The following is a 26,874-nucleotide window of genomic DNA, read 5'->3' as shown; positions in this document are numbered from 1 at the left end:
CTCTTAGTATTTTTAGAGTGACACTTTCTCTCAAGGCCTTAGATAGATATTTCTTCAACTGTCATAATGTCCCTTTGAAGTAGGGTGAGCAACACTTTCTTCATTAACTGAGGCACAAAATTGAAGCTTAGGGAGATAAAAAGGATTAGGTGTATGTCATAGAGCAAATGGGCTGCTAAATGTAATTCTATTTTACTTTCAAGATATGGAAAAGCCATCACCGCAAAAACCCTTAAAAATGCTCCAGTGGAGCTCATGGGGTGTCTTCAGTTTTCTGACAAGAGGAGCTGAGAATGTGCTGCAGAAAGAACTGGCTGCTTCCCGGAGCCCCAGGGACTGAGGGGCTCCCCAGCCCACCGGCTTCCGCGGTTATCTAAGTGGGGCTAGTAGAGGAAAAGCAGTTCGCATATTCTGACTCTTCTTGAAGGGCTGGAGAGTTTGGCATTCTGCTCTCCCCTAGAGTGACAAAAGCCATTAATTTACAAACTACTATGGAAAATAAGTAATTTGAAACAAGTTCTTTCTTTTTGTCCTGAGATAATTTCTTTTGAATTTTAAAATACTATTTTATTTTTATTTTCAAACTATTTTGGATTTACAATTTTGTGAAAAGTTGTTCACTCTCTAGTCTCTATTTTAAGGTTTTGAAAATGGACTTTCATGTTTTACCAGTTTTATGTTTTTATAAGTGAAATAAAAAAAAACTTGACCCCATTTGGAAGGTCCTGGGTCCATTTGATCACTTACAATGACAAACGTGGTCCTAAACATAATCCTCAACCACACCTCTCCTCCTATATTTGAAATATTGGAAATGTAAGAGACCTGCTACTTTACTCAAATACCTTGTACACCCAGATGGGCAGAGCAAGAGTCTTTTCCAGCTGCGTTGCTTGCATAGCAGGTGTACTGGCCAGCATCACCTTTGCCTACTTTGAGAACTGTCAGAGTGGCAGTGTTTTCAACCAAAGTCATCTTGTAGTTGCCTCCAGGGCGAATCTCTCGGTTATCTTTGGCCCAAGTGATTTTGATTGGTGCAGTCCCAGTTATATGACACTTAAAAGAACCACTTTCTCCAAGAGCAAGATCTACTGATACAGGCTTTAGATCAAAGAAGGGAGGCACTTCATGCTCTGAAAATAATAAAGACCAACACGGTGACTTCAGTTTTCATGCTCCCAGACATGGAACAGAAACTAAGTGACACCAGTCCTCTGGTGGCCTGGGGCAGCGAAGCTGCTCTATGATGAAGAGGGTAATGTGATGGGCTACTCACCAGAGAGGATGAGCTTGGCACTGGATGAAGCAGTCCCAAGAGGATTAGAAGCGGAGCAATTGTACTGACCGATGTGGCTCTGATCAGTTTGCAAAATCTGAAGAGTTGCTACATTATGAACAAAAGATGTTTGCAAATTAGGATCATCTTTCAAAAGTACTCCATCCTTGTACCAAGACACTTGAAGAGGTTCAGAGCCATTGATGCGGCATTCAAATGCAACTGGGAAGCCAAGAGTCTCATGAACATCCTTCAGTTTTCTTGCAAAGGAAGGTGGGAGTTTGCGCTCTGTAAAGAAGTTACAGATAATCCTTATTTGCAAGAGAGAAAACATCCACAACATAGTTCAAACCATTAAAATTTTGATTTTTTTTAAGAAAATGAATCTGACAACACACAGCAAGACTTGTTAAGCAACACCATCATCACCTTTGATCACAAGCACAGCTGAAGAAGCGACAGCCCCCACGCTGTTTTCTGCCTTGCATGAATACTCTCCCACATCACTGTGGTCCACTTTGTTGATTACTAAGGAGGCAACATTATTTTTGAATTGCATTTTATATGCAGGTGCTGATCGTAGCTTGGTGTGTTCTTTATACCAAGAAATTCTAATTTCTGGGGTTCCATCCACTTTACACTGCAAAGTTGCAGGTTCTCCAATGGCTGCTTCCTTATGTTCCAGAGGTTCAATAAAGTAAGGTGGTTCTAAGAGACAAAGGACGGTAATCCATCAGCTATGCTAGTAAAAGAAGATATTTTAAAAGAAAGAAGAGCACTAAAGAGAGATAAATGTCAGCACACCTAAAACAAACACCAAAGCGTCACAAATATCTTGACCGGCCTCATTTTCTATCAGGCAACTGTACTGGGCATAATCCTCTACTGTGCTGTCAAGAATTTCCAGAATCGTTGACTTTTCTGTCATGGTAATGCTGCAATTCTGAGACTGGGACAGAGGTTCCTCATTTTTCATCCAGCTCACTGAGATGGGAGGCGTGCCAGTGTAGGTGGCCTCTAGAACTATGGGGCTTCCCGTCTCCACGCTGAAATCAGCCAATCTTTTCACAAAGGTGGCTGGTTCTATAAGGAGAAAACACGAGGGTAAGACTGACATGTTCGAATGAAGACTTAGAAAAAATTCAGATAGACAAAAGGGAGAAAAGAGCAAACCTTTCACAAAAAGATGTGCGGTACAGGAAGCGCTGCCAGCATCGTTGGTAATGAGACAAGAATAGTCTCCACTCTGCAGGGGTTCCACCTCGTACAACTCCAGTTCTGTGACAAAATCTTCCAGGGAGATGGTGCATGACTCCCCTGACACCAGTTCCCTGCTGCCTTTAAACCATTTGGCCTTGAAAGGAGGGGTGCCTCTAATGACACAGGAGAACACGAGGCTCATTCCAGGTACGACTTCCACAGAATCCGGGATTTGTTCAAAAGAGGGAGGTTCTAGATGCCCCAGGGGAGCGAGAGATCAAGACAAAAGGAAATCCAAGTGAGAAGAGCTTTTGTTCCTGGGAGAAAAGGAAACTGTAAACATGAAGACAAAACCGAAACGCTCGAGGCAGGCGCCAAGTCGCGGGGAGGAGGCACCAGGCAGCGCCATGCACTGACCTTGCACAGCCAGGACCGCGGAGCACTCTGCAGAGCCGGCCACGTTGGCAGCCACGCACGTGTAGGTGCCCGCGTTCGAGGGCTCCAGTAAGCTCAGGTTCAAAGTACAGACATTCTCCAAGAAGCTGGACTGGCATTTTGGCCCGCTAACGATCTCATTTCCATCCTGAAACCAGCCCACGGAAATGGGGGCCGAGCCAGACACTCGGCACTCCAGAACCGCCGAGGTCCCCAGGACCGCGTTCGTGTTCTTCAGCTTGCGGATGAAGGAAGGAGGCACAACTCGATCTATGTGGAGAAGTGCAGTTTCCCGTTTAAAGAGAAGCTTTTTGTTTTTTCCAGGAAAAATTGCGTATTTACAAAACCTCATACTACTCACCCGAAATGTGGACGGATACAGAGCAGGTACTTTTACCAACGCTGTTTTTTACTTCAAAGCTATATAACCCCTTGTCACTCATTTCTGCACAAGGGATTTTAATTGAGGCCACTTTGTTGATGAATGTAATGTGATGTTTGCTGTCCGCAGATAATTCTCTTCCATCTTTGAACCACTTGGCTGAAAGTTCTGGTGTTCCAGCCACTACACACTCTAACGCAAAAGGGTTTCCAGTAGTGACAGTCATGGGTTCGGGCTTTTCTATGATTCTGGCTGGTTCTAAAAGAAGAGATATATTGCATTGAAAATGAAGTCACTTTCCAAACTACATCTAAGTGTTGTCAGTATATTATCAGCTGTGCTTTGTTACTAACCTAGTACAGTCAAGACTGCTGAACATTCTCTCATTCCTGCATCGTTTTTGATTTGGCACACATATTTTCCAGAATTTGATGCTTCTGGGCTCCCGAGTTGGAGGGTTGCAATGTTATCAGTGAATGAAATCCTAGTGTTTTCACTCTCTCTGATAACTTCACCTTTATCCTTCAGCCAGACAACAGAAATCGGCTGGAAGCCTTCCACGACAGCCCGTAACTCAACGGCATCCCCAACAAGGGTTGAGGTGTCACTTATCTTTTTCACAAATCGTGGGGGTTCTAATGAAAGAAAGTTGAGGTTAGAGACAAAAATGAGAATCACGGCCACATAAATTACTGCTTAACCAAGAGAAGATGAAAGGAAGAGGCATACATTTTTGTGCCCATGTATACAAACCTTTGAATTTGACAGTGCAGACACACGTGTCACTTCCCACCTCATTAGTAGCTTTGCAGTGATATTCTCCTACATCAGAGGCTTCAAGATTAAGGATGTGAAGGCTCGTATCCAAATTTTTTGAGGTGATTTTAAATTTTTTGCTGCTTCGAACTTGCTTTCGATCTTTAACCCACACCACTTCAAATGGGGGGGTTCCCGAAATTTCACATTGGAAGATAACATCAGAGCCTTTAAGGGCTCCTACTGGAGAAGGTGTTTGGATGAAAACAGGAGGTGCTACCAGAAAAAAGAGGATATATGATGAGAACATTTGTTCACTAAAAAGGAAAAGAATATTTTAGTATCTACAATCATTAAGAGTGATTGGTGTGACTACACCACAGTATGCTAGCATAAGAGATGACAATTCATAAAAACTAGTTCAAGAAGTGTGAACAAATTCCCTTAATCAGCCTTTCTATCTTGGAGCTCATAACATCACTGAGAAAGAATCTACATCAGAGAGCAAAGAAAGATGCTTAGTGTGTCTAACCTTTAATGGTCAGCGTGGTGCTGCAGCTGGAGTCACCAACACCATTATGAGCTTCACAGATGTAGTCCCCACTGTCCTCCATGCTGCCTTCATTGATGGTGAGCAATGCCACCGAATTAATGAATGACATGTTGTATTTCCAACTTTCATGAAGTTCACTGTCATTTCGGAACCACAAAACTTTGATTTCTGGGGAACCACTTATTTGACATACCAGTTGGATGGATTCTCCCTGCTTTGCAACTTTTGAAGCTTCTAATTTCTTAACAAACCTTGGAGGTTCTAGTAAACCAAAGAAAAAATAGCTTACATTTGTCATTGAAGATCCTATAAATACATATTTAAACTGGTTTATTATTAAGAACATGCTTTCTAAGAATTTCATGGTAAAATATCTCTTTTCTATTCAATAAGCTTTTAACATTTTTCATATAGAATTTAGTTGATAAGTTTATTTTTGTAGTTTGGATCTATAAGCTAAAGCATGTAAGTAAATGTAAGGTATTTGATCAAAATTTAGTAATGATAAGTCAGAATGCCATATTGGAGGAAAGAATGAAAAAATAGAATGGGTAGTTCAAACATTTAACACATTTCAATTAAATAACACTCTTTTATAGGATTACATTTAGAGATACACTAACTTTAAGAACAATATCAAGAGAAAACATTGCCCCAACACTAATACACAAATTGTAACATGATCCAGTTAGTTTATCCCAAACATTTAAAAACTAAAGCAACATTTAGAAGACAATTATACAAATATGGGGAAGAACAAATAGTAGTAAATGCCATGTAACAATACCTTTCACACTGAGTTGAGCTGAGCACATGTCTTTGCCAACATCATTGGTTGCTTGGCAGGTATATTGACCAGAGTCTCCTTTGCCTACTTTAAGAATTCTCAGATGGGGAGTGTTTCCAACACATGTGATGGTATAGTTTCCTCCAGGACGGATCTCCTTGTTATCTTTTGACCAAGTGATTCTCATTGGTTGAGCACCAGTAACATGACACTCAAAATCAGCACTTTCCCCAGCAATAACATCTATAGATACAGGCTTGATGTCAAAGAAGGGAGATTTCTTAGGTTCTGGAGGATGAGAAGAAAAAGGCAATGTGGTGTTTTTCTTTTCCTTTTTTCATTGGCCATTTCTACTTTGACAATATGTAAGAAGTCATGGTTTGCAAAGAGAAAGATTAACAAGGGCACAAACCTCTGGCTGTCAGTCTAGCACTAGAAGATGCTGTTCCAAGCGGATTGGAAGCTGAGCAGGAGTACTGGCCAGAGTGACTCAAGTCGGTTTGTAAAATTTTTAAAGTTGCCACATTATCTATAAATGATGTCTGTAGGTTTTCATCATCTCGTAAAAGCATCCCATCTTTATACCAGCACACTTGGATGGGTGCAGAGCCATTTAATCGACAAGTGAGTGTAACGGGTAATCCAACAGTTTGTTCAATGTCCTTTAATTGTCTTGCAAAGGAAGGTGGGAGTTGGCGCTCTGTGAGAAGACAAACAATACTTGAGACATAAGTAGATGAAATGAAAATTTTCCCATGAAGATAAGAGAGTTAAGAAGAAAGAAATCTCTTAATTTCTAAAATAATATCACCTTGAATTCTGAAGACTGTTGTAGAAGCAGCAGCTCCTATACTATTTTCTGCTCTACACGTGTACTCTCCACTGTCACTGATGTTCACTTTATTAAAAACAAGTGTGGCCACATTGTTTGTAAAATAGGTCCTGTATTCAGGAGTTGGCCGTAACTTGGTGTCTCCTTTGTACCAAGACACTGTAATTTCTGGTGTCCCAGCAACTTGACATTGTAAAGAAACTGAATCTCCAACTGATGCCTCCAGAGGTTCCAGTTCCATAACAAAATATGGTGGTTCTAAAGAAGAAAAACTCACAATCAGCAACTGGAATTAAGGAAAACCAAAAACCAGGCTTCATGTTAGATAACTGCCAATCATTTAAGAGAGAGTAAGACAACACACCTAATGTAGATACCAGAGCTTTGCAAACATCCCTTCCTGCCTCATTTTCAATCTCGCAGGAATATTGTCCTGCATCTCTTTTTGTGCTATGCAGAATTTCCAGGATGCAGGTTTTCTCTGTTGTGACTATGTTGCATTTTTCAGATGGAGTTATGTCAAAACCATCCTTTTTCCAGGTAACTGAAATTGGAGGTGTTCCAGTGTAGGTGCTTTCCAGAATGATTGACTTCCCTGGTTCTACAGAGTGATCACTTAATTTCTTCACAAATGCAGCAGGTTCTGGTGAGTGGCAAAGCACAGCAGTTAAACACAGTCAAAATACAAAGAAGTCAGTATACAAAAAATAGGAAGAGCAAATGCATGCGAGCCAACCTTTCACAAAGAGCCGAGTAGTGCTGGATGTTTGGCCAGCATTGTTAGAAACCACACAGGTATATTCCCCACTCTGTGGTGTGTCAACGTTAAATAATTCTAGTTCTGCCACAGTGTCTTCAAAATAGATGTTGCATCTGTCTCCTCTCATCAGTTCTCTGGCACCTCTGAACCAGCCGACCTTGAAGGGAGGGGTTCCTCTAATAACACTTGTGAAGGTGACATTTCTTCCAGGTATTACTTCCACAGGTTCAGGTTCCTTCACAAAAGAGGGCGGTTCTACATAGACATGGAGGACAATGAAGAGAGCCTGTAAGCTTTGAATTCAGTTGCCATTTTGAATCAAGAAAGAGGAGCACTTTTGAATGTGTCTCGACCTGGATGTGCACTCAAAGAGGAAATTGTAGGAAAGGGTGTGAGTGTCTCTCACTGACCTTGTACAGCCAACACTGCACGGCATTCATCAGACCCAGCGACATTAGCAGCCACACATGTATAATTGCCTGTATCTGACAAGTCCAGAGAATTCAGCTGCAATGTGCAGACGTTATCTGAAAATGTGGTTTGGTACTTGGCTCCACTGATGATCTTTGTTTTCTCATGAAACCAGGCAACAGAGATAGGCGATGATCCAGCTACTTTGCATTCCAAGATGCAAGAAGTACCCAGTACCCCAACAGTATCTTTCGGTCTTCGTGTGAAAGAGGGGGGAACCATCCGGTCTGTGTGAGGAACAGTAAGAGATGTATCAGGATTTTGGGGGAGAGAAAAGACTTGAGAAAAGGTGGCTTGTGAACGGAATTTGCATAGGTGATGGGGGTACACATCAGGACTGACCTGAAACATCGACCACGGCTGTACAGCTGCTTTTTCCAACGTTATTTTGAACCTGGAAGGTGTATGTGCCTGCATCGTGCTTTTCCACAGAGAGAATCTTTAAGGAAGAGGTTTTGTTGTAGAAGCTAAATTTGTGTTTCTGGCTGCTGGTCAACAGCTTTCCATCTTTGTACCATTCAACTGAGAGTTCAGGAGTACCAGCCACCTTACACTCCAGAATGCATGTTTCTCCTACAGCCACTGTCATTGGTCCTGCCTTCTCAACAATGACTGCAGGCTCTGAAATAAAATGTGACAGCCACGTGTCAAATTCTGCTGTCTTTACTATGTCTTAGCTATTAAATTCACTATGATTGTTTCTTGCAATGATATGGTTTTGTTAGGGGTTTCTCTCTAGACCTTAAAACATGATTCCATAATTACACACCATCATGAAATTATAGGAGATACTATTAAGAATTCTGTTCATTAGTTGACTTCCCAAATAAATCAGACAATGTATGTTAGACAGTGTATATTGATTTGTCCTTGACCCTCTTTAGAGCAAAAGCTACATGTTATTATGAATTGCTCAGTATTTTTGCTCTGTTTTATGTTGCTAAAAACAGGCTTTTAAAAGTTGTTATCTGAACAATTGCTAAATTGAAATTTAATATGCCCAAAGATGAAAATCCAAGTGTTTCCCATCAAATTTTGATCTTTGGATTTCTTCTCAGGTTTAATAACTAGTACTTTGGAAACAAAATTTCCTCATAGCATATGCTGGGCCCCCAATACTTTTCATGCTAAAGCAAAAGATTATCATGGTTGTATCTGCTAATCCATCAAGAAAAGTAGTAAATAAATAGTGGATGGCTTAAAATAAAAGGTGAAAAAAAATGGATGACTAGTTTCTGTTAGGATTACACAAACAGAAAAGAATGCTTGAAAGATTGATTAGGTCCTTTTCCCTAAACCTTTCAAATAGGTGAGGATCAATATAGTTTTAAAAAATTCAGAAATGGAGATTCTACCAGTAACTATAAGTAACTCATCTCAGCATTTGGCACCACTTTCTGTCAGGAACTGTTGTATCATACTGTACCAACCTAACACAGTCAGTGTGGCCAGGTTCTCCCTCATTCCGCCATCGTTCTTGATTTGGCAAATGTACTTCCCAGCATTAGCTGGTTCTGCTTTTGCAAAGTGCAGAGTTGCAACATTTTCCACAAATGTAATTCTGATGTTTTCACTTTCTCTAATCACTTCTTCCTTCTCTTTAAGCCACTGGACAGAAATAGGCTGTGCGCCTTCTATGGATGCTTGCAACTCAGCGGGCTCGCCAGCTACAACGGTGAGGCTGTTCAGTTTGGAGACAAATCTTGGTGGTTCTGAATGGGGAAAGATGGATGGAGGATGTTGAAAAGATTGTCCAGATAATGCAAGAGAGAAAAAGAAATAAGCATTTTGCACATTCCTGCCATCTTTGCCATGTGCGTGAAATACGCTTACCTTTTAATTTTACTGTACAAATGCAAGTATCACTTCCCACTTGGTTCTGTGCCTTGCAGTGGTAGTCGCCAATGTCCGAAGTGTCGACATCGAGAATGTGAATGCTTGCGTGGAAATATTTGGATGCGATCTTATATTTCTTGCTACTTCGGAGTTGCCGCTTGTCTTTGTACCATACCACCTCAAATGGTGGTGTTCCCGAAAGTTCACATTCAAGACTAACTTCAGTATTTTTAAGGGTTTCTACTACAGAAGGGAAGCTGCTGAAAACTGGTGGTTCTGTAAAAAACAGGAATTTCTCATGAATTGGGCTCTTTAATTTCATACAATGTTTTTGTTTCTAAATGGAAAAAAGAGTCAAGATACTATAATGAGTAGATACTACTATGACTTCAGTAAGAAGGAATAACAGCTTCAGAGTGGTCATTAGCCTTTATAAAATCACTCAACTTTATTGGAAGGGAACCTGGACTAGACCCTAGATGTCCTTACTGAACATTCAACATTCTGTCTACTCCCCAGCTCATAATTTATCTTGGACTATAAAGATTGATGCAAAAATTGCAAAAACAAAGCAACTCTCCCCAAATCCAAGTATAATCAGTATTATTTGCATGAGGTGTGGAATCCTGACTTCAGGGAAAGTTTTGTATATGCTCTACAACTGAGATGCGCAGAAGTCTTCATACCATCTGTGATCTACAGCTTATGCAACAAATGGCTATTGCAATAATTGCCTCACAACATGACAAAATTGGGCTTTGTGACAAAAAATACTAGAAAGTGGAAGAAAATACTAGCACTATTTTCACCAGGGGAGAGTGACATAATTAAAAAAAAATAGGAACTGATTCTTGAGAGAGTAAAATGTATAATTGTCCTATTTTAAATGTAAGGTTAAAACCTGTATTGTTTGCACCTTGTGTGTATGTAGTAAATATTCCTTGCTGTCAGTGATAAAGATTATAGTGAGGATGATCATATATTTATAAGTTGATTAAAGGCAAAAATTAATTTAAAAATGCCTACTTTGAGTTTTGTGTGTGTGTGTTTGAAACATCAAATTGGAATTGCTTGGCTAATGTGTTGTGATCAGAATTATGGCGTTGGAATAACAGGAAAATGATCCCAGAATGATTTGCTACATGGAAGCAAATCTTGAGAAGAAATGACATCTAAAAAGGGAAATAATACTAGTTTGGGAAAATATTCTATGACCTCAAATGGGGGCTAAGATGGAGCAAATGAATAAAGAGCTATGATTGCTGGCAGGGAGAGGATAGGTTTCAAAAGACAGAGAACAGAAGACAGAGATTTCTACCTTTTACTATAACCTTGGTGCTGCAGCTTGTGCTGCCAGCAGGATTCTGAGCTTCACAGATGAAATCCCCACTGTCCTCAGTACCAAGATTGTTCATCTGTATGACGGCCACTGAGTCAATGAAAGTCATTCTGTATTTATCACTGGCTGGGAGCTCGTGCTCATTTCTGTACCACACAACTCTGATTTCTGGGGACCCAGTTATCTTGCATTCAAGTCGTGCTGAGTCACCTGCTTTCACTGTTCTGGATGCTTCTAATTTCTTTACAAACCTTGGTGGTTCTAGTGTGTGAAGGAAAAAGGAGATTATGAGGGAACAGATGTAAATAACAAAAGTTAAATTAAGCAGTATGTGGGAAAGAAAAAACATGGGCAATTTGGCCAATACAGTGTACTGTGTTAGAAAGAAGGCCATTTTCTTGATTGGGTAGATGCTTTGTGTCAGATTACAGAAAGCATGGGAGCTACAGGTCAGACAGATCCATGAAACAGCCAGACTCGCACACCTGTCATGAGCAGCATTGCAGTACAAGAGTCACTACCAACATCATTGGTAACGTGGCAAGTATACTCTCCAGTCTTGGAAGCATCCACTGAGTAGAGATTTAAGAAGCTGGTTGACCCTTCCAAGCCAATGAAACATTTAGGTCCAGAGACAAGTTCCACATCATCCTTAAGCCACTTTATTTTAAATGGTGGCGTTCCTTTTAGAACTGCTTTAAATTCCACTGTAGACTCAGGTATGGCTTGTTGGCGCTCAGGTTTCACTAAGAAGCTTGGTGGTTCTATAGATTTTAAGGGAAATACATTTAATTAAATTTCTTGTAGTTGAATTATTTTGACAGTTTTATGCACATAACAACATTTCTGAAACGAGGTAATGACTGAAAATTTCTTGAATTCAATGAATATGTATCTCAAGAGAATTATTGAGACTTCTTTCTGTAAGGGATGCGAGGTAAAAGTGATAAATTTAAAAAGAAATCACAAAGGAGAATCAAGAAGAGGTAAAGAAACTCTAACCTTTCACAGTTAAGATGCCACTGCATGCATCGTCCCCTGCAACGTTGGAGACCCTGCATGTGTAATTTGCAGTGTCTTCTAATTCCAGATTATTAACTCCCAGTGACACGGTGTTCTCATGGCAGACAAGTCTGTATTTTGCACTTGTAGATATTTCTTTTCCATCTTTGAACCACTGAGCACTAATTGGAAGTGAGCCAAAAACCTTGCATTCCATATGAACAGAAGAGCCCAGAATTTTATCCATTTTAGTTAACTTTTTGGTGAATGATGGAGGGATATTTTCATCTGTCCAATGTAAATGGCAAAACATATACATTAATATGTTGCCATTTGTTAAGAAAGGACTTCAATAATACAAATAAGGGAAGCCAACTGAGGCCAAGATACAAACCTAGTACTCTCAGGTAGGCGTCACAGCTACTGCTTCCAAAGTCATTTTCCACTTTGAAAGTATACTGACCGGAGTCCTGCTTCATTACTGACCGAATCCTAAAACTGGCCACATTATTTTCAAAACTCATTGAAAAATATCTACTGGGCACAATTTGTTTCCCGTCTTTAAGCCATTTCACTTTGAGTTCTGGTGTTCCGGCCACAACACACTCCAGGGTCACTGGGTCTTTCTCCGTAACATCAACAGATTTAGCTTTCTCTACGATTTGAGCAGGTTCTGTAGTAAGAATTAAAATGTGGATGAGTTGCATTGAAGATTCCACTGAAAATAAGGCATGATGACAAGGTTGTCTTGACAGGCTAACTCTGAAAGGGAATGGCTTACACACCTTGCACTAAAAGGAAAGCATAACACCTCTCAACTCCTGACTCGTTCTTGGCTTGACAGGTGTATCTCCCGCTGTGTCCATTATCCACAGTTCTGATCTGAAGTGTGGCCACGTTGTTCACAAAAGAAATATGAACATTGTCGTCTTCATTAAGAATCTGATCATCCTTTAGCCAGGTCACAGAAATGGGGGGAGAGCCCACCACGGTGCTCTGAAAGGTGGCAGCACTTTTCAGAACAGTAGTGACGTTTTCTATCTTCTTAGTGAATGATGGAGGCTCTGTGATTAAATTAGACAGTGTGAAAGGAAGTATATTGGAATGCCTGCCTAGAACCATAAAATTAAAGGGCATTAAGAAAATGTTCTTTGCTAGCCTGCTTCCTGTGTGTACAACTGACCTTTCAGGGACACTCTGGAACTGCAGGAGCAGCTGCCGCTTTCGTTGGCTATGATGCACTGGTATTCGCCAGTGTCTGAAGGGTCGCATCTGGTTATGCTCAGGTTAAACACTGACACTCTGTCAGTCAGGATATACTTTTTGCTGCTTCGAATTTCCCTGTTATTCTTCAGCCAAGTGACTTCAAACGGAGATGTTCCCGTAACTTCACACTCCAGCTCCACGTCACTATCTCTCACTACTTCCACGGGCTTTAGTTCCCTGACAAAGGTGGGAGGTTCTGAAGATTCAAAGGGAAAACAGAGACTAGCTTACTCAAGGGAAGACTGCAGGCCTAGCTAGCAGCCCAGACAAAATGAACAGCAGATCCAGTAACGAACCTTTCACTTTTAATTCAATGCTGCAGCTGGCCGTGCCGGCGTCATTCCGAGCCTCACAAACGTAAGTCCCGCTATTTTCTACCCTGGCACCAGAAATTTGGAAAGTGGCTAAACCATCGACGAAGGAGATGCCATGTTTCTTAATGGCTGTTATTTCATTCCCGTCCAGATACCAAGAAACTCGGATTTCGGGGGTGCCTGTTATTTGGCATTCAAAGGTCGTAGACTGTCCATTCCTCAGCACCAACACCGGGCTAGGCTTCTTAATGAATTGAGGAGGTTCTAAAGACAGGCAAAGAAGTGTGATGTTGAACATTTTTTAAAATGAAGGCCAATGAGCAAAATTGTTTTCTTAAGCCTCTTCCCTCCCCCCAAGAAAATACAGACAAGCAAATAAGTGAGGGGATGTAGAGACCAGACCTTTTACAAAGAGAGTGGCTTTGCTGGTTGCTGTGCCAACATCATTGCTTAAATGGCAGATGTAGGTCCCAGTATCAGCAGCTTTGGCTGAAAAGAGTTCTAGAATGGTGGAGGTGTCATCCTTCCAGACTGAGCGAGCTGCTCCTGTGTGCAACTCCTTGTTATCTTTAAACCATTTGATTGCCATGGGCGCAGTGCCACCCACAAGAGCCTTTAACTGAACCCTTGTATTGGGATTGACATCGTGTGACTGTGGCTTTTCCACAAAGTAAGGGGGTTCTGGGGCAAAAGAAAAAGAAGCAAAAGGAAAAAGGGAGGCTTAATTTAGAACTGAGCAATAAAGGCAAGAACAAAGAAACAGGAGAACAATAAGTTCTTGATAGGTGGAAATAGAGGTTGCCGACCTTTGACCATCAGATGGCCACTGCATTGGTTGTGTCCTGCCTTGTTGGTGGCAGAGCAAGTGTATGTCCCGCTGTCTGCACCTTCCAGCTGACTGATTTCCAAGAAGGCAGTATTGTCATGAAAAGAGAATTTGTATTTTTCACTAGCTGATATTTCTTGGTCATCTTTGAACCATTGGATGCTTATTGGATGTGACCCAGCCACTATACATTCTAAGTCAATAAAAGACCCTTTAATGCTGTCCATCTTCTTCAGTTTTTTGGTGAATGAGGGAGGTATGATAAGATCTATGCAATGAAAGAGCCAAAGAAAAAAATGTTAGGTCAATCCACCAATTGATATGTTTTCTAAAATCAAAGAAATGGAGCATAGAAATGCCCAGTTCTTCTCCATAGAAAAATCATACCAACCTAATACATTAATTCTAGCCTTACAGCTGCTTCTCCCAACATCATTTTGGACCTCAAAAATATATTCTCCACTGTCTCTCTTTTCTGTAGAAGTAATCTTCAGTATAGAGACTGTGTCAGTGACACTGATTTTATATTTTTGGCCCAGGGTCAGTTCTTGGCCATCTTTAAACCATCTGGCTGTAATCTCCTTAGTCCCTGAAAATTTAACCTGCAAAGTGGCTGGGTCTCCTTGGGTGACATCTATAGATGCAGCCTCCTCTATGATTGTTGCAGGTTCTGTAGAAATAAAGGGATAGGTATGGTTGTGAATTGCTATGCTAAAAGGTTTGCTTCTGCATTTTTTTCCTAAAACCCATGGCAAATTTTCAGAACCAACCTTTTACTGAGAGCAGTGCAGAACATCTTTGTATCCCTGCATCATTTTTGGCTTGACAGACATACTTCCCATCATGTTTGACTTCAATGCCACTGAGGTACAGACTGGCCACATTGTTCTCAAAGGTCATTCTTGTATTATCGTCTTCAGTGATTTCATCGTTGTCTTTTAACCAAGTCACTGTAATTGGTAAGGAGCCCTTCAGAGTGGCTTGGAAGGCAGCTGTGCCTCCTCGAAGGGAGCTGGTGCTCTCGATCTTCTTTACAAAGGTTGGGGGTTCTAATAGAAGAATGAATTCTCAATCATTACCAGCTCTATACCAAAGCTGGCTTAAAAAAAAAAGTATTGCCCTAACAGAAGAGCCAGTCCATCATCTGAACTGACACTAACCTCTCAATGTGACCCTGGCGCTGCAGGTGCTGCTTCCCACCTCATTGGTCACCCGACACTGGTATTCACCAACATCTGCTGCTACAAACTTGAGGATCTGCAGGCTGACCAGCTGATCCTGAATGAAAGTCTTATACTTTCTACCACTTCTCAATATTGTGCTGTCTTTGAACCAGGTGATCTCAAAGGGAGCTGTGCCTGCAACCTCTGCCAGCAACATGACATCATACTCCTTCAACACTTCAATTGGCTTAAATTCCTTGGTAAAGTAAGGTGACTCTAGAGTGCAAAAGGAATTATTTTGAGTTAATAGGGGAGGAGTCTGTGCTCTGGGCCACCACTTGGGTAACAGAAGGGGCAATGTGAACACAAACCTTTGACTATTAAAATGCTACCACAGTGGTCACTGCCAGCCTCGTTTTGTGCCTCACACATATATTCACCACTGTCTTCGATGGCAACATCTATAAGTCTTAGAACCGCAGTGGACTCCGCAAAAGACATTTTGTGTTTGCTGCTCTCCTTAATTTCTCTATCATTTGCAAACCATGTTATTTTAATTGGAGGAGTACCAGTTACTTTGCAGGCTAGCTGGGTGTCATCTCCCTTCTTTAACAGTTGTGATAGCTCTAATTTTTCAATAAATCTGGCAGGTTCTGTGGAAGCAAGGAAGGAAGTTATTAAGAAACATGAGAAAGAAGAATAACTGATAACAATGGTAGCACAGAGACGTCAAGAAAGCAAATGCAAACCTTTCACAAATAAGTTTGCACTGCACTCCACGCCTCCTGCGACGTTGCTGACTTTACAGGTATATGTGCCTGAATCGGAGGTTTTTACTGAATACAGTTCCAGGGAACTTTCTAAAGCTTCTTTGGTAATATAGCAGCTTCCACTGGAAACCAGTTCTTTGTCACCCTTAAACCATCTGACTGTGAGAGGAGTAGACCCTTGGAAGGTGCTCTTCAGGCAGACCGCCGAGCCGGGGAGAACATCCTTTGACGCAGGTTTAATTACAAAACTGGGTGGTTCTGAAGAAGGGGTATAAGAAAGAATTTCAAAGGGTTAAGAGGTACAATCTAAGAAAAGACAGAATTTGAACATCATCTCTCATAGGAAGGAACTGCAAAGTCTCCAGCCAACCTTGCACAACCAGGGCTCCACTGCTGTCTTTGCTTCCCACGGAGTTTGTGGCTCTGCAAGTGAACTTCCCTGCGTCGTTCATGTCTACTCTGCTTATCTCCAAAGAGGCTGTGCCTTCCACAAACGCTATTCTGTATCTGTCAGAAGCAGCTATTTCTTTACCATCCTTAAACCAGGACACCCTCATGGGGAGGGAGCCGGCGATTTTGCAGTCCAGTCTGCAGGTACTGCTAACGACGCTATCCACGTTGCGTAGGGGTTTGGTGAAGAATGGAGCAATGTCTCGATCTGTTCGAGGCACAAGAGCAGAAGAAAGATCAATATGGAAAAGCCAAAAAACATTATTTTCTGTCACTTGTGTGGTTTCAAAGGAATATGTAGCCCAGGCTTCTAAGGATACCGACCTAACACGGTAACAGTTGTCTCACAGGAGCTGCCGCCCACTTCGTTGGAAATCTCAAACGTGTACTGGCCACTGTCGTGCAGCTCAGCTGAGTAAAACTTGAGTTGGGCAACATTATTTTTAAAGCTTATTCGATATTTTTTACTGGCAACAAGAGGTCTCCCATCTTTGTACCATTTGGCCTTGAGCTCTGGGGTGCCTGTGACTGTGTACTCCAGTGTGGCTGGGTCGCCTGCCGTCACCTGGATCAGTTCTGCTCTCTCAATGATTTTGGCGGGTTCTAGAACAGTATTAAATAGTTAGGATTCTGAAATGTGTTATTAGGATTTCACATTAAATGGAAAGACTGATTCAAAATTAAAATGTTCCTACACGAACCTTTAACTATTAATTCCCCAACAGAAGTTTGGCTTCCGGCTTCATTTTCAGCCAGGCATGTGTATTTGTCACTGTAACCAATCTGAACATCAGGGATGATCAAGACCGCAACACCATTGGAAAAGCTCATTTTGATTTTTCCGTCTTCTTTAATGATCTCTTGTCCTTTCATCCACATGACAGAAATGGGTTCTGACCCTCTCACAGCAGCTTGTAAGGTCACAGTTTGTCCTGCTAGTGCAGTGAAATCATCTACTTTCTTTACAAAGGTTGGTGGTTCTAGTTAAAGAAAGAGAGCACCCAAAACAAATCAATTCCCAAACCCTTTCAATGCCAAATATATTAAAACATTTTATCTCGATTACATTTATCTTGCCCATACTGCTATTCCATAATGTTGCTTCATTAGAAGGAGAAATAAGATTTAAGATTTACATTTCCACCCAAGAGAAAGAAGCATAAAGATGTCTGGTTATCAATCAATTAGCAAAATAGCTTATGAAATTCACTTTTGTTATCAGAGATAACATATTTACACTGGTCTCAGGATAAAGACTAGATAAAGGTTACTGACTTTGTCCCCATGGTCCCAGGTCAGGCCAAAGGCCAAACATATTTTCAAAGGTTAGGAGAAGAAGAGATAGTACCACTTTTCTTTCCATGGGTTAAGAAAGCTATTTTACCAATTTAAAAAAGAGATACCAGGTTTTCAACCACTAACCTTTTAATAAGTGTGTTGCGCTGCAGCCACACTTCCCAACTTCATTAGCAACAACACATTCGTAGTCACCAACGTCTGCACTATTAAAAGAAAAGATCTCCAGAGCCACAAGAGACTTCTGAGCAAACAACCTGTACTTTTTACTACTTCGAATTTGCTTCTTATCTTTGAACCAACTAATTTCAAATGGTCCAGTGCCTGCAATTTCACACTGAAGAAGGGCGTTTGTTCCTCTCACTATATCTGCAGGCTCAAGGGTTTTGATGAAAGAAGGAGGTTCTACAAAAGCATTAAAGCATTGTATAAGTAAGGTGTTGCAAGCAATTAAAAAGAAAATCTTTTTTTCAGAAAAGCAGTGGACTGTAACTGAGTAAACAAACCTTTGATAACTATTTCAGAACTGCAACTATCACTGCCAACATCATTCATGGCTTCACATGAGTAATTCCCACTGTCGTCAACTTTTACATCCGTAATATCAAGTATAGCCTCAGAATTGACAAAAGACATTCGGATGGTGTTACTCTCATTAAGTTCTTTGTTATTTTTAAACCAGGTAACCTGGATTACAGGTGAGCCTTTCAGCTTGCAGTGGAGGCGTGCTGATTCACCTGGGAGCATTAAATAAGAGGGATCCACCTTCTTCACAAAGGATGGTGGCTCTACATGAAGTTAACAAAAAAAGAGAAAGGAAAAGATATCTGAAGTATAAATTACACAAGAGAAAAGTAGACAAATACAACAAAAGACACAACACACATAAAATATCTTCATGAAATTTCAGAAAGTTTGTGGTACACTCAACGGCTTTCCAAGATTCTAAAACACCTTCCAGTCTCTTGATTAAAAAAAAAAATAAACAAGCAAAAACAAAACAAAACAAGCAAACTCTACTTACACAAAGAGCAATTTTATACAAGATAGGTAAGGGTTGCCTAGACACTTGGAATTCTCAGAGGAAATCTTAAGCAAGCTTTGTTAATGGCAGATGGTTTTAAAAGAGTGAAAGTAAGTGAATTCTGGGGAAGACTAAAACAATAAAATCAAACAATGCCAGGATTTCCACATATCAAAATGTTTGCTTGGATGAAATTATTTTAAGAACAAAATGCACCAATGGCATGGCTCATCAACAATTATTCTACTGAGGCATCCTTTCAGAGAAGAAGGTGAAAAATCGTATCTGCATATTTCTTACCTCTGATAGATACAGTTGCAGATGAGGAGCTGCTTCCAGCCTCGTTGGAAGCTGTGCAGACATAGGTTCCTGAATCTCGTAGTTTGGCCAGAGGGATCTCAACTGATGCTATTTTATCTTCAAAATAGATCTTATAATCTTTCCCAGGGGGGAGTTTTTGTCCATCTTTGCTCCATGTAACTGTGACTTTTCTGTCTTCGTCTACTTGGCACTCAAGGTGGATCTTCTTATTGATAGCTGATTGCACTGGTTCTAATTCCTTAATGAAGTGTGGTTTGTCGATTATGATCAACTCAGCTTGGCAGATGTCAGCTCCAAACTTGTTAGAAGCCTTACAAGAGTAAATTCCTCTATCCTGAACTGTAAGATTTGAGAGCTCTAAGATGTGCTTGTTTTCTACATCTGAAATCTTGCGGTTGGGGGAAGGTGAGAGTGCAGCACCATCCTTCTGCCAAATGGTCTCAATCACAGGAGTCCCTGACACTGTGCACAGGAACTTGGCTGCCTTCCCCACAAAAGTTGTAATGGACTTAGGTCTGGAGAAGAAGGTTGGTGAATATGCCTCTGCAAAAGAAATTTTCCCAACATTATATTTTGTCCCCACCAATGCTCTTGCCATAATCATATATTCCAAGAAAGAGAAGAGATGAATTATAGCTTTAAACAGATGTAAGACATAACTTAAAATAGGGTAATGCATTAATAGGATGAAAAGATTTGTTGAAGGAAAGGGATGGGAGTGTTCTTTATAGAGAAGTGAGATACCCCTTCAGGTGTCCATCAAAGGAAAGAACCAGTGTCCTTTCAGTTGGCAACAGTAACTATTGCCAAAGATTTGTGCATTTTAGTAGTTCATTAATTGTTTGAATTATCTGATAAGTAATTCAGCTGGTACTTTAATTCTGCGAATTAGAAGACTGCGTAAGGATGGCTAAAAAGAATGTATTTGACTTTTCTGAAGAGTAGGGGCATTAAGTGATGATAACATTGAGAAGTTTTGTAAGTCTCTTTAACCCTCACATCAGCCATCAGCAAATCCTTAAATGTCTTAACTTGGAATCCACCCTCCAAGTCATTTCAAACTCCTAAAAATATTTGTAGCAGTATCTTCCTGTATCCATTCCGAATTTTGAAGCAAGCTTTAGGAAACTCTCCTTTTGATTTTTAAAAAATCCCCCTCTTTCTTTTCTCTTATTATTTGATGCTCAGGTATTAGTACTATTCCTAATTTGGCCTAATTTGGATAAAGACATTTTCAAAGTGCCATTAAAAATAATGTCATGTACTTAGTTGCAGGGAGACTGATCACAAAGTGAAAACCACTGGGTGGGTCTCCATGGGCCTGGGTTTCAGATTTTCTGATATGTAAAGAGTTGTGGAGGAGAGGAAGCTACAGAGAACCCTGAGCTCCCCACGTCCATGAGGGGCTGTAGTGCCTGTCCCTCACACTGTCCATGAAGAAGACCAGGGACCAGTCCCATCCTGCATTTAGCGCATGGCTTCTCTCGGCAACCTGGCATCGCTAGCCCCGACCTCAAACCACAGTTCACACCTACAGTCCCCTTGGGAAGAACAAAGCAAAAGAACAAGGAAGAAAGAGAGAGAGAGAGAAAAGCAGAGAGCTACTAATTTTTTGCTACTGAGGGAATTCTAACATGTGATGAGTGTGAATTGCTCAAAAGTCATCCTGTATGTCAATTAGGAAATAGAGAACAGCATTTGTGTAGTTGCTCTTATTTTTAACTTAGTAATAAAGCCTAGGGTGAGAATGCTAGTAGTTCCTTCCTAGGCCCCTGTTTCAGCAGGATTTCTTTGACTTGAGTCTTATGCTCTGGCTTTTTTCAGTTTGTAATTCTCTTCTCAATTGGTTAACTGGTTCCAAATTATTAAACACATTTGGACATCATTATTTTCTAGGAGCACTAAATGTCCTGAAGGTTTTTATACTCAGAGCCAAGCCAGGCCACTAGTAGTTATCCAAGACATTTGCAATAAGCTAGTTATTTAAAAAAAAGAAAGAGAACAAAACAAAAACAAAAATCCCCAAACCAAAGTTTCAGGAACCATTGCTCATCTGCTTCCTTGACATGGTTCTCAAGATAATAAATTATTTTTATATTTTCTTTAGCTGCTGTTAGAAATATGTCTGCCAGTAATGATTGCCTGTCTATATCAGTTCTGCAGTTCCTACTCCCCACGTTACCACTTTGGCTATTGGGTTCTCCAGTTGGCAGGACAAGTGCATTCTGCACCTGTACGAAAAGCAAAACAGGCAATACTATGAAATGGGACTGGAACGTCCGTGTCGGTGTGTGGCATTTACCTGTCACAGTCAGTGTGGCTGTACAGCTGGCACTGCCGTACTCATTGGAAGCTCTGCAGGTGTACTCCCCGCAGTCAACAACCTGGGTTCTCAGGATTTCCAGGGTGGAGACATAATGTGCCGATCGGATGGAACACTTGTCACTCTCATAAATTTCTCGGCCAGCTTTAAACCACTGGAACCGGACATTGGGGGCACTTTGGATTTCACAGGTGAATTTGGCTAGGTGGCCCAGAGCTACTTCCACGGACTCAATTCTCCTCCTGATCACTGGGGCAGCTGCAAAGGGAAGCACAGTCCATTATTAGCACATCTCCTTACCAGGCACGCCGCATTCTTTTCCTTCTAACTTTTGTTGCTGTTAAACAAGTCAAACAGTTGAAACTGGTGAGATGGACTGCAGCAGTTTAAAACAGGTGACTGGAAAATGAGAAAGGTTATTGAAGGCAAAAGAAGACAAGCAGCTTTCAACATATTCAATTGTTATTTTGCAGTAAATTGTGAAAAAAAATGATTAAAATGAGATGCTACTGGTTTACATGCATTACAGCATGATATATTCTTTAAATATACTGTGCTGACTAGGACCACTGAAAGCAGTGTTAAAAAAATGTGATATACTAAATAAAGTGATCAGGTGAAACAACAGCAAAAGAGAAATAGAAACAGGAAACAAATAGACAATTAATCATGGTTATTCTGAATTTAGGAATATAACTAGTGATTTCAGAGGAGCTAGGCATTCATTGACTGCTTTTCTTAAAATATTATTAAAGCTTTTTCATGTAAAAATAGGCTTAAAATATATCAATGTTATGAAACATGTGAACAAAATATTTGATTTTAAAAATAAATAGTAACGTAGAATAATATGCTATCCAATAAGGCAGTAAGGGGAAAAGAGCAGAGCTAATAACCATGATTATGTCTGTGATTTCATTCTTACTCTAATAAATTGCATTCTGGCAGTGGCAGATAAGTGAAAATTCAGTGATGAAACCTAATCATTACAATCCAGTGAATGTTAGAAGTTGACCCACTTAATTCTTAAAATCCAACCTCTTTTGACTATAGTGAGTTTTGCTGAAGTTGCTGTTTTTCCATGATTATTCAAGGCCTCACAGGTATATTCTCCTTGATGTTCTTCTGTATTTACTTTGTTGATTACTAGCGTATATGTATTTTGATTTTGTAAACACTTGAACTTTTTATCTGAAGGCACCAGTTTACTCTCAAAATACCAATTCACCTCTTTGGCATTTGTGATGGATGATGTGAGGTTTACGATGTCACCTTCTTCAGCAATAGTGTCCATCAAGGGTGTAAGTACAACAAGACTGTCCTCTTTGATTAAGCTACCCTCAGCTTCCTGTGTCTCTACTATACCAACTTCCTTGGTACCATTTTCAGAGGACTTCTCTCTTTTTTCAGATGGTTTTGGTATCTCATCCTGTGTTTCATCAGTGAGAGCAGCTGAAGCAACTTCCTTGATGAGAGTTAGGGTATCCAGAACTTTGACTTGACTTCCCACATTAAAATATCTGACTTCTTCTGTTGAAACAAGATACTTGGACTCGATTTCTGGTTCAGTGATTGCTTCCACCTTCTGTCTATCTGTAAAAGGGCCCATATCTTCCTGCAAGCATGTTTTGGTTCCTTCTTGAATTCTGGGATGCTCAGCTGTTAAGATGTTTATTTCCTCACATATAATAGAGCAGAAGGCATCCTTAAGTTCAATTTCCAGGTTAGCCATTTGAGGATCAATGCCTTCAATAGCAATGGTTAATTCTTCTGTTAGAGACTTCACTGAGCTAATAAGGTAAGTGCACATAATGCGTTTAGGTTCTTGGGTGAAATTTATGGCCTTGACCTCTACAGTTTCTATGCTTCTTAACCATTCAGAGAAGAGACTCGGTTGCTCACTGGCCACTGCTGCTTGCAAAGCCCTGTGGATCTGAGTTTTCAGGTTTAATCGTTCTTCTGGAATACCAGAAAGCAAACTTTCCTTAGAAAGAATATCACTGCTCTGCACCTCCTGCACACCGTTTATCACCATGGGCTCTTTCATATACTCAGTGGTTTGGAGCAGGGACATCACCAAATCGTCCAAATGCTCTTCTTTAAGCAGTACCTGTTCTTTCTCACAGGCTAGTGGAAGCCTAAAGGATTTGCCTTCCTCAGTCCTGGCTACAAACTCTTGTCCTACAGCTTCCAGTTGGTCTGCACTTTCCACCAAGATTTCGCCTTCCATGCATGAGCACTCTGAAGGGCCCTGGGGCTCACAGTTTACCTCAGGGATCAGGGCATGAGGACCCTTAGGACTTTCTACATGCGCCTCAGCTAAGCTCTGACTCAGGATGAGAGTACTTTCTGACTCAAGCTTTCGAAGAGTCACTATTTGCTCTTTGCCCCCTGCAGATACCATCTTTTCTTTTGGTAAAAGTACTTCATCAGACACAGAGGTAGGATATGAGTAGGTCGAAAGTTCTTCTTTTGAAGACTGTGGATAACTCCTTTCAGGCTCAGCTAAAAAAGTTTTCAGAGGCTCGGTTGTTAATGAACTTATTTCTTCTATGGACATGGCACTTGAAAAGATTTTTTCAGTATCTGACAGAACCACCTGTGATGCAGGCTCTTGAAGCATTAGAAAATCTTCTTTGGGGAGGGTATCGTGCACCTCGGCAACCTGCAGCTGTAAAGTGGGAGATGGTTCCTCCAGACCTTGAACGTGAGTAGTGCTACTGATGGAAGGAAGATCGCTGGTGCTTTCAGAAGTGGGCACATCCTGCTCCAACATGGCTATGGATTGTGATTGCTCAGCTAGTAAAGTAGCTTGACTGCTCACTTCATTGGTTCTAACAATATGCTCATAAGAAAGTTGCTGTCTTTCTTCTGCAATGGAAGTGTCTTTTAAAATGGTGTTCTTTACAAAAGCTGCTATTTCTTGCTCTGAGTCAAATGCCTCAACTGCAGGGCCTTTTAACAATGTCTGTGGAAAATCTGAAGGAGGCTGTGGCATGGACTCCACTTTGCAGGGGGCCTCTGTCCTACTCTTGTCTTCCAGAAGCACGAGCAACTCTGCGGTACAGGTGGATTCACCCCACACGTTCTCTGCTTTGCAGACATACAGGCCACTGTCCTCCTGCTGGGGGTCGTTGACGATGAGTGTCCCGGAACCATCAGGATTCTGAATGATAGTGTAACAAACATTGGTGCAAAGTTGCTTGTTTTCTTTGAACCACAGAACAGCGGGCGCAGGCTCTCCACGCACGGTGCACTCAAAGATGGCAGGGAGCCCCTGAGCACAGTGAATCGGCTTTAACTCCTTCAGGAAGTAAGGAGGACAAGGACCTTCCAGCTTTTCCAGAGATGGCTCCACTGCTGATTGTGAAGGGCACACTGACTCTTTGTGCCCTTCTCCTTTGGGATGTATTTTTAGATAGGCACTACATATTGTCTGTCCATATTCATTACTGGCAATACATGCATACTCTCCCTCATCCTCAAATCTGGTGAACAGAATGATCAGGCTATGATCATTACCATCAAAAACAAATTTGTAGTCCGCAGCAGGGGTTAACATTACTCCATTAAAGAACCACTGAATTTTAGGCTTGGGGATGCCAGTGACAGTAACAGACAGTGTAGCCACATCCCCTATGCTTATTTCAGCATCTGACATTTCTTTGATGAAAACTGGCACACTGCCTTTGTTTTCGGAATCGAATTTAGTTGAATGAATTGGAGGTTCAGACAAAAGCTCAAGTGTTTCATTTCTATTAGATAACTGAAGGCCAGAGCTATAGGTTTGGAGTCCTTCTTCCTCAGCACACAGAAGAGAACTAGAAAACTCTGTATGGGGAAAAATGATTATTATTTTACAATTAATTTTATTTAACAACAACAAAAAAGTCAAAGAATTATGTGCACCAATTGGTGGCCTTCTTCTGGTTTATTTCAGGAATCATTAGATTACCTTGAGATTATTTGATTAAAAAGCACATTTCTAAATTTTTAGCCTTAACTTTTTATATATGACTGTAAATACTGTATTAGTGAAACTTTCAAGTGTTAGAGTTTATAAAATTTAAAGGTGCTCTTATGAGTTTTCCTTTTTTGATACAATTCCAATTCTAAAGGTTGAAAAATGGCTGGCTAAGTATTTACAGTAAAAGAATCCAGGATTATTTAATTCAATTTCTAAAAATATCCAGAGTTATTATTTATATTTAGAATTTTCCTTAAATCCATTTTCATGGCCAAACTGAAGAGAGATTATTTCCAAAAGAAAACATCTATGTTCTAGTTAGTACTTATAAACTGAAGCCAGTATTAAAAATAAGGGCTACAGTAAATGTTTAATTTGAATTTGTAAGAGAGCCATTGTTTTTAGTTACTAGAAAGGCAGGCCTTCCTTTGCCTGTGTAAATTGCCACATTATTTCAATAAAATTTTTATAAGGTTCACATTAAGTCAAGAAAATGGGAGAAGCAGAAATGAAAGAAAACAACTCCAATGTTAAAAATTTGATTGTATTTTATTGTGTGGTAAATACCTATACAGCATTATTGAATGGAAAAACAGCAGTGAATTACACATTCTCTTTAAACAATATCATGGATGATAGGATGAAAAACATAATTTGATAACAAAGAATTAGGCTTTTCATTAAGTCTTCTAGTTACGTAGAACAGCTCTGTTAATAGTAGTTTTATTACCTTACCAAAAAGCAGTAGTTCTATTTTATTAGTTCCCTTGTGTCACATGGAACAGTCTTACACCTTAAATTCCTTCCTGTTCTAGTATATAAACATTAGAAGGCAGGACTCTGGTGTCAGTTGGCTATAAATGTACTGGTGAAACTTATCTATATAGCATGTAGTATACATACTCAGTTACTTACTATTTCAATTAATAAGCCATAAAACCATTGTTGAATTTTGCATATTAATATTGACCCCTTAACTTGACATTTAATCTATAATGTAATATTCATGTCAGCTTTCCCTTCACTTGAACTCTCAAACACCTGTAAAGGGAATAACTGTGAATATAGTTAAAATACCCCAACTCACTAATAGGTTGAAGTATTTTCAATTATTTTCCCTTACTTCTAAACATGGTCTATTAACTATAAAAACATAGTAAATGAAATTCAAATGTGCTGAAACATTAGAGGTGTAGTTAAGAATACATGTAGCAGGAGCAGCTAATAACTATGTCTAAACTACTATGTGTAATACAATGAATTCTTTATCTACTAATATAGAGAAACTAATCAGATAAATAATATTTCAGACTTTTAAGTTATGTGCCATTGAAACAAAAAAAAGTCCATCTAATTATCTACCATGATTAGTAAGTAAGCCTCCCTCCCTCCCTTCCTTCCTGAAACAGATTTGGAACTGTCCCTGTGCTGTAGAATGTTCGGGTAAAGTGTGCTTGTTGTGTTTGTTATGACCTGAATTTTCTAATGTATTTAAACATCCATTATGTGACTAGGAGTAGAATAA

At 40.3% G+C, this 26,874-nt stretch overlaps 1 protein-coding gene across 50 annotated transcripts in view; it reads right to left on the bottom strand.

The window, feature by feature from the left end:
- The window catches only part of TTN (titin), a 263,454-nt gene that overhangs the window by 175,793 nt on the left and 60,787 nt on the right, over nt 1-26,874 (bottom strand). For 49 of the 50 annotated variants that reach the window (XM_057503834.1, XM_057503857.1, XM_057503836.1 and 46 more), the window contains exons 45-84: nt 21,362-21,640; nt 19,039-19,602; nt 18,221-18,502; nt 17,841-18,119; nt 17,120-17,398; nt 16,743-17,021; nt 16,339-16,626; nt 15,948-16,226; nt 15,570-15,851; nt 15,196-15,474; nt 14,806-15,084; nt 14,427-14,705; nt 14,016-14,303; nt 13,612-13,890; nt 13,192-13,473; nt 12,813-13,091; nt 12,415-12,693; nt 12,024-12,302; nt 11,630-11,917; nt 11,113-11,391; nt 10,607-10,888; nt 9,286-9,564; nt 8,883-9,164; nt 7,795-8,073; nt 7,392-7,679; nt 6,958-7,236; nt 6,586-6,864; nt 6,201-6,479; nt 5,802-6,089; nt 5,390-5,677; nt 4,582-4,863; nt 4,047-4,325; nt 3,647-3,928; nt 3,273-3,551; nt 2,894-3,181; nt 2,450-2,728; nt 2,081-2,359; nt 1,706-1,984; nt 1,277-1,564; nt 846-1,133 (exon numbers count right to left, since the gene is read on the bottom strand). In XM_057503834.1, coding sequence (XP_057359817.1) covers nt 846-1,133; nt 1,277-1,564; nt 1,706-1,984; nt 2,081-2,359; nt 2,450-2,728; nt 2,894-3,181; nt 3,273-3,551; nt 3,647-3,928; nt 4,047-4,325; nt 4,582-4,863; nt 5,390-5,677; nt 5,802-6,089; nt 6,201-6,479; nt 6,586-6,864; nt 6,958-7,236; nt 7,392-7,679; nt 7,795-8,073; nt 8,883-9,164; nt 9,286-9,564; nt 10,607-10,888; nt 11,113-11,391; nt 11,630-11,917; nt 12,024-12,302; nt 12,415-12,693; nt 12,813-13,091; nt 13,192-13,473; nt 13,612-13,890; nt 14,016-14,303; nt 14,427-14,705; nt 14,806-15,084; nt 15,196-15,474; nt 15,570-15,851; nt 15,948-16,226; nt 16,339-16,626; nt 16,743-17,021; nt 17,120-17,398; nt 17,841-18,119; nt 18,221-18,502; nt 19,039-19,602; nt 21,362-21,640 — 11,547 coding nt within the window. Of the gene's footprint in view, nt 1-845; nt 1,134-1,276; nt 1,565-1,705; nt 1,985-2,080; nt 2,360-2,449; nt 2,729-2,893; nt 3,182-3,272; nt 3,552-3,646; nt 3,929-4,046; nt 4,326-4,581; nt 4,864-5,389; nt 5,678-5,801; nt 6,090-6,200; nt 6,480-6,585; nt 6,865-6,957; nt 7,237-7,391; nt 7,680-7,794; nt 8,074-8,882; nt 9,165-9,285; nt 9,565-10,606; nt 10,889-11,112; nt 11,392-11,629; nt 11,918-12,023; nt 12,303-12,414; nt 12,694-12,812; nt 13,092-13,191; nt 13,474-13,611; nt 13,891-14,015; nt 14,304-14,426; nt 14,706-14,805; nt 15,085-15,195; nt 15,475-15,569; nt 15,852-15,947; nt 16,227-16,338; nt 16,627-16,742; nt 17,022-17,119; nt 17,399-17,840; nt 18,120-18,220; nt 18,503-19,038; nt 19,603-21,361; nt 21,641-22,420; nt 25,214-26,874 lie in introns of all 50 variants that reach the window. The other variant, XM_057503886.1, reaches the window with a different exon arrangement.

This window comes from Manis pentadactyla, chromosome 6 (assembly GCF_030020395.1).
Source record: "Manis pentadactyla isolate mManPen7 chromosome 6, mManPen7.hap1, whole genome shotgun sequence".
NCBI classification, from domain to species: Eukaryota; Metazoa; Chordata; class Mammalia; order Pholidota; family Manidae; genus Manis; species Manis pentadactyla.
Note: the sequence above shows the minus strand (reverse complement) of the source record. Positions and strands in the feature narration are given on the sequence as shown.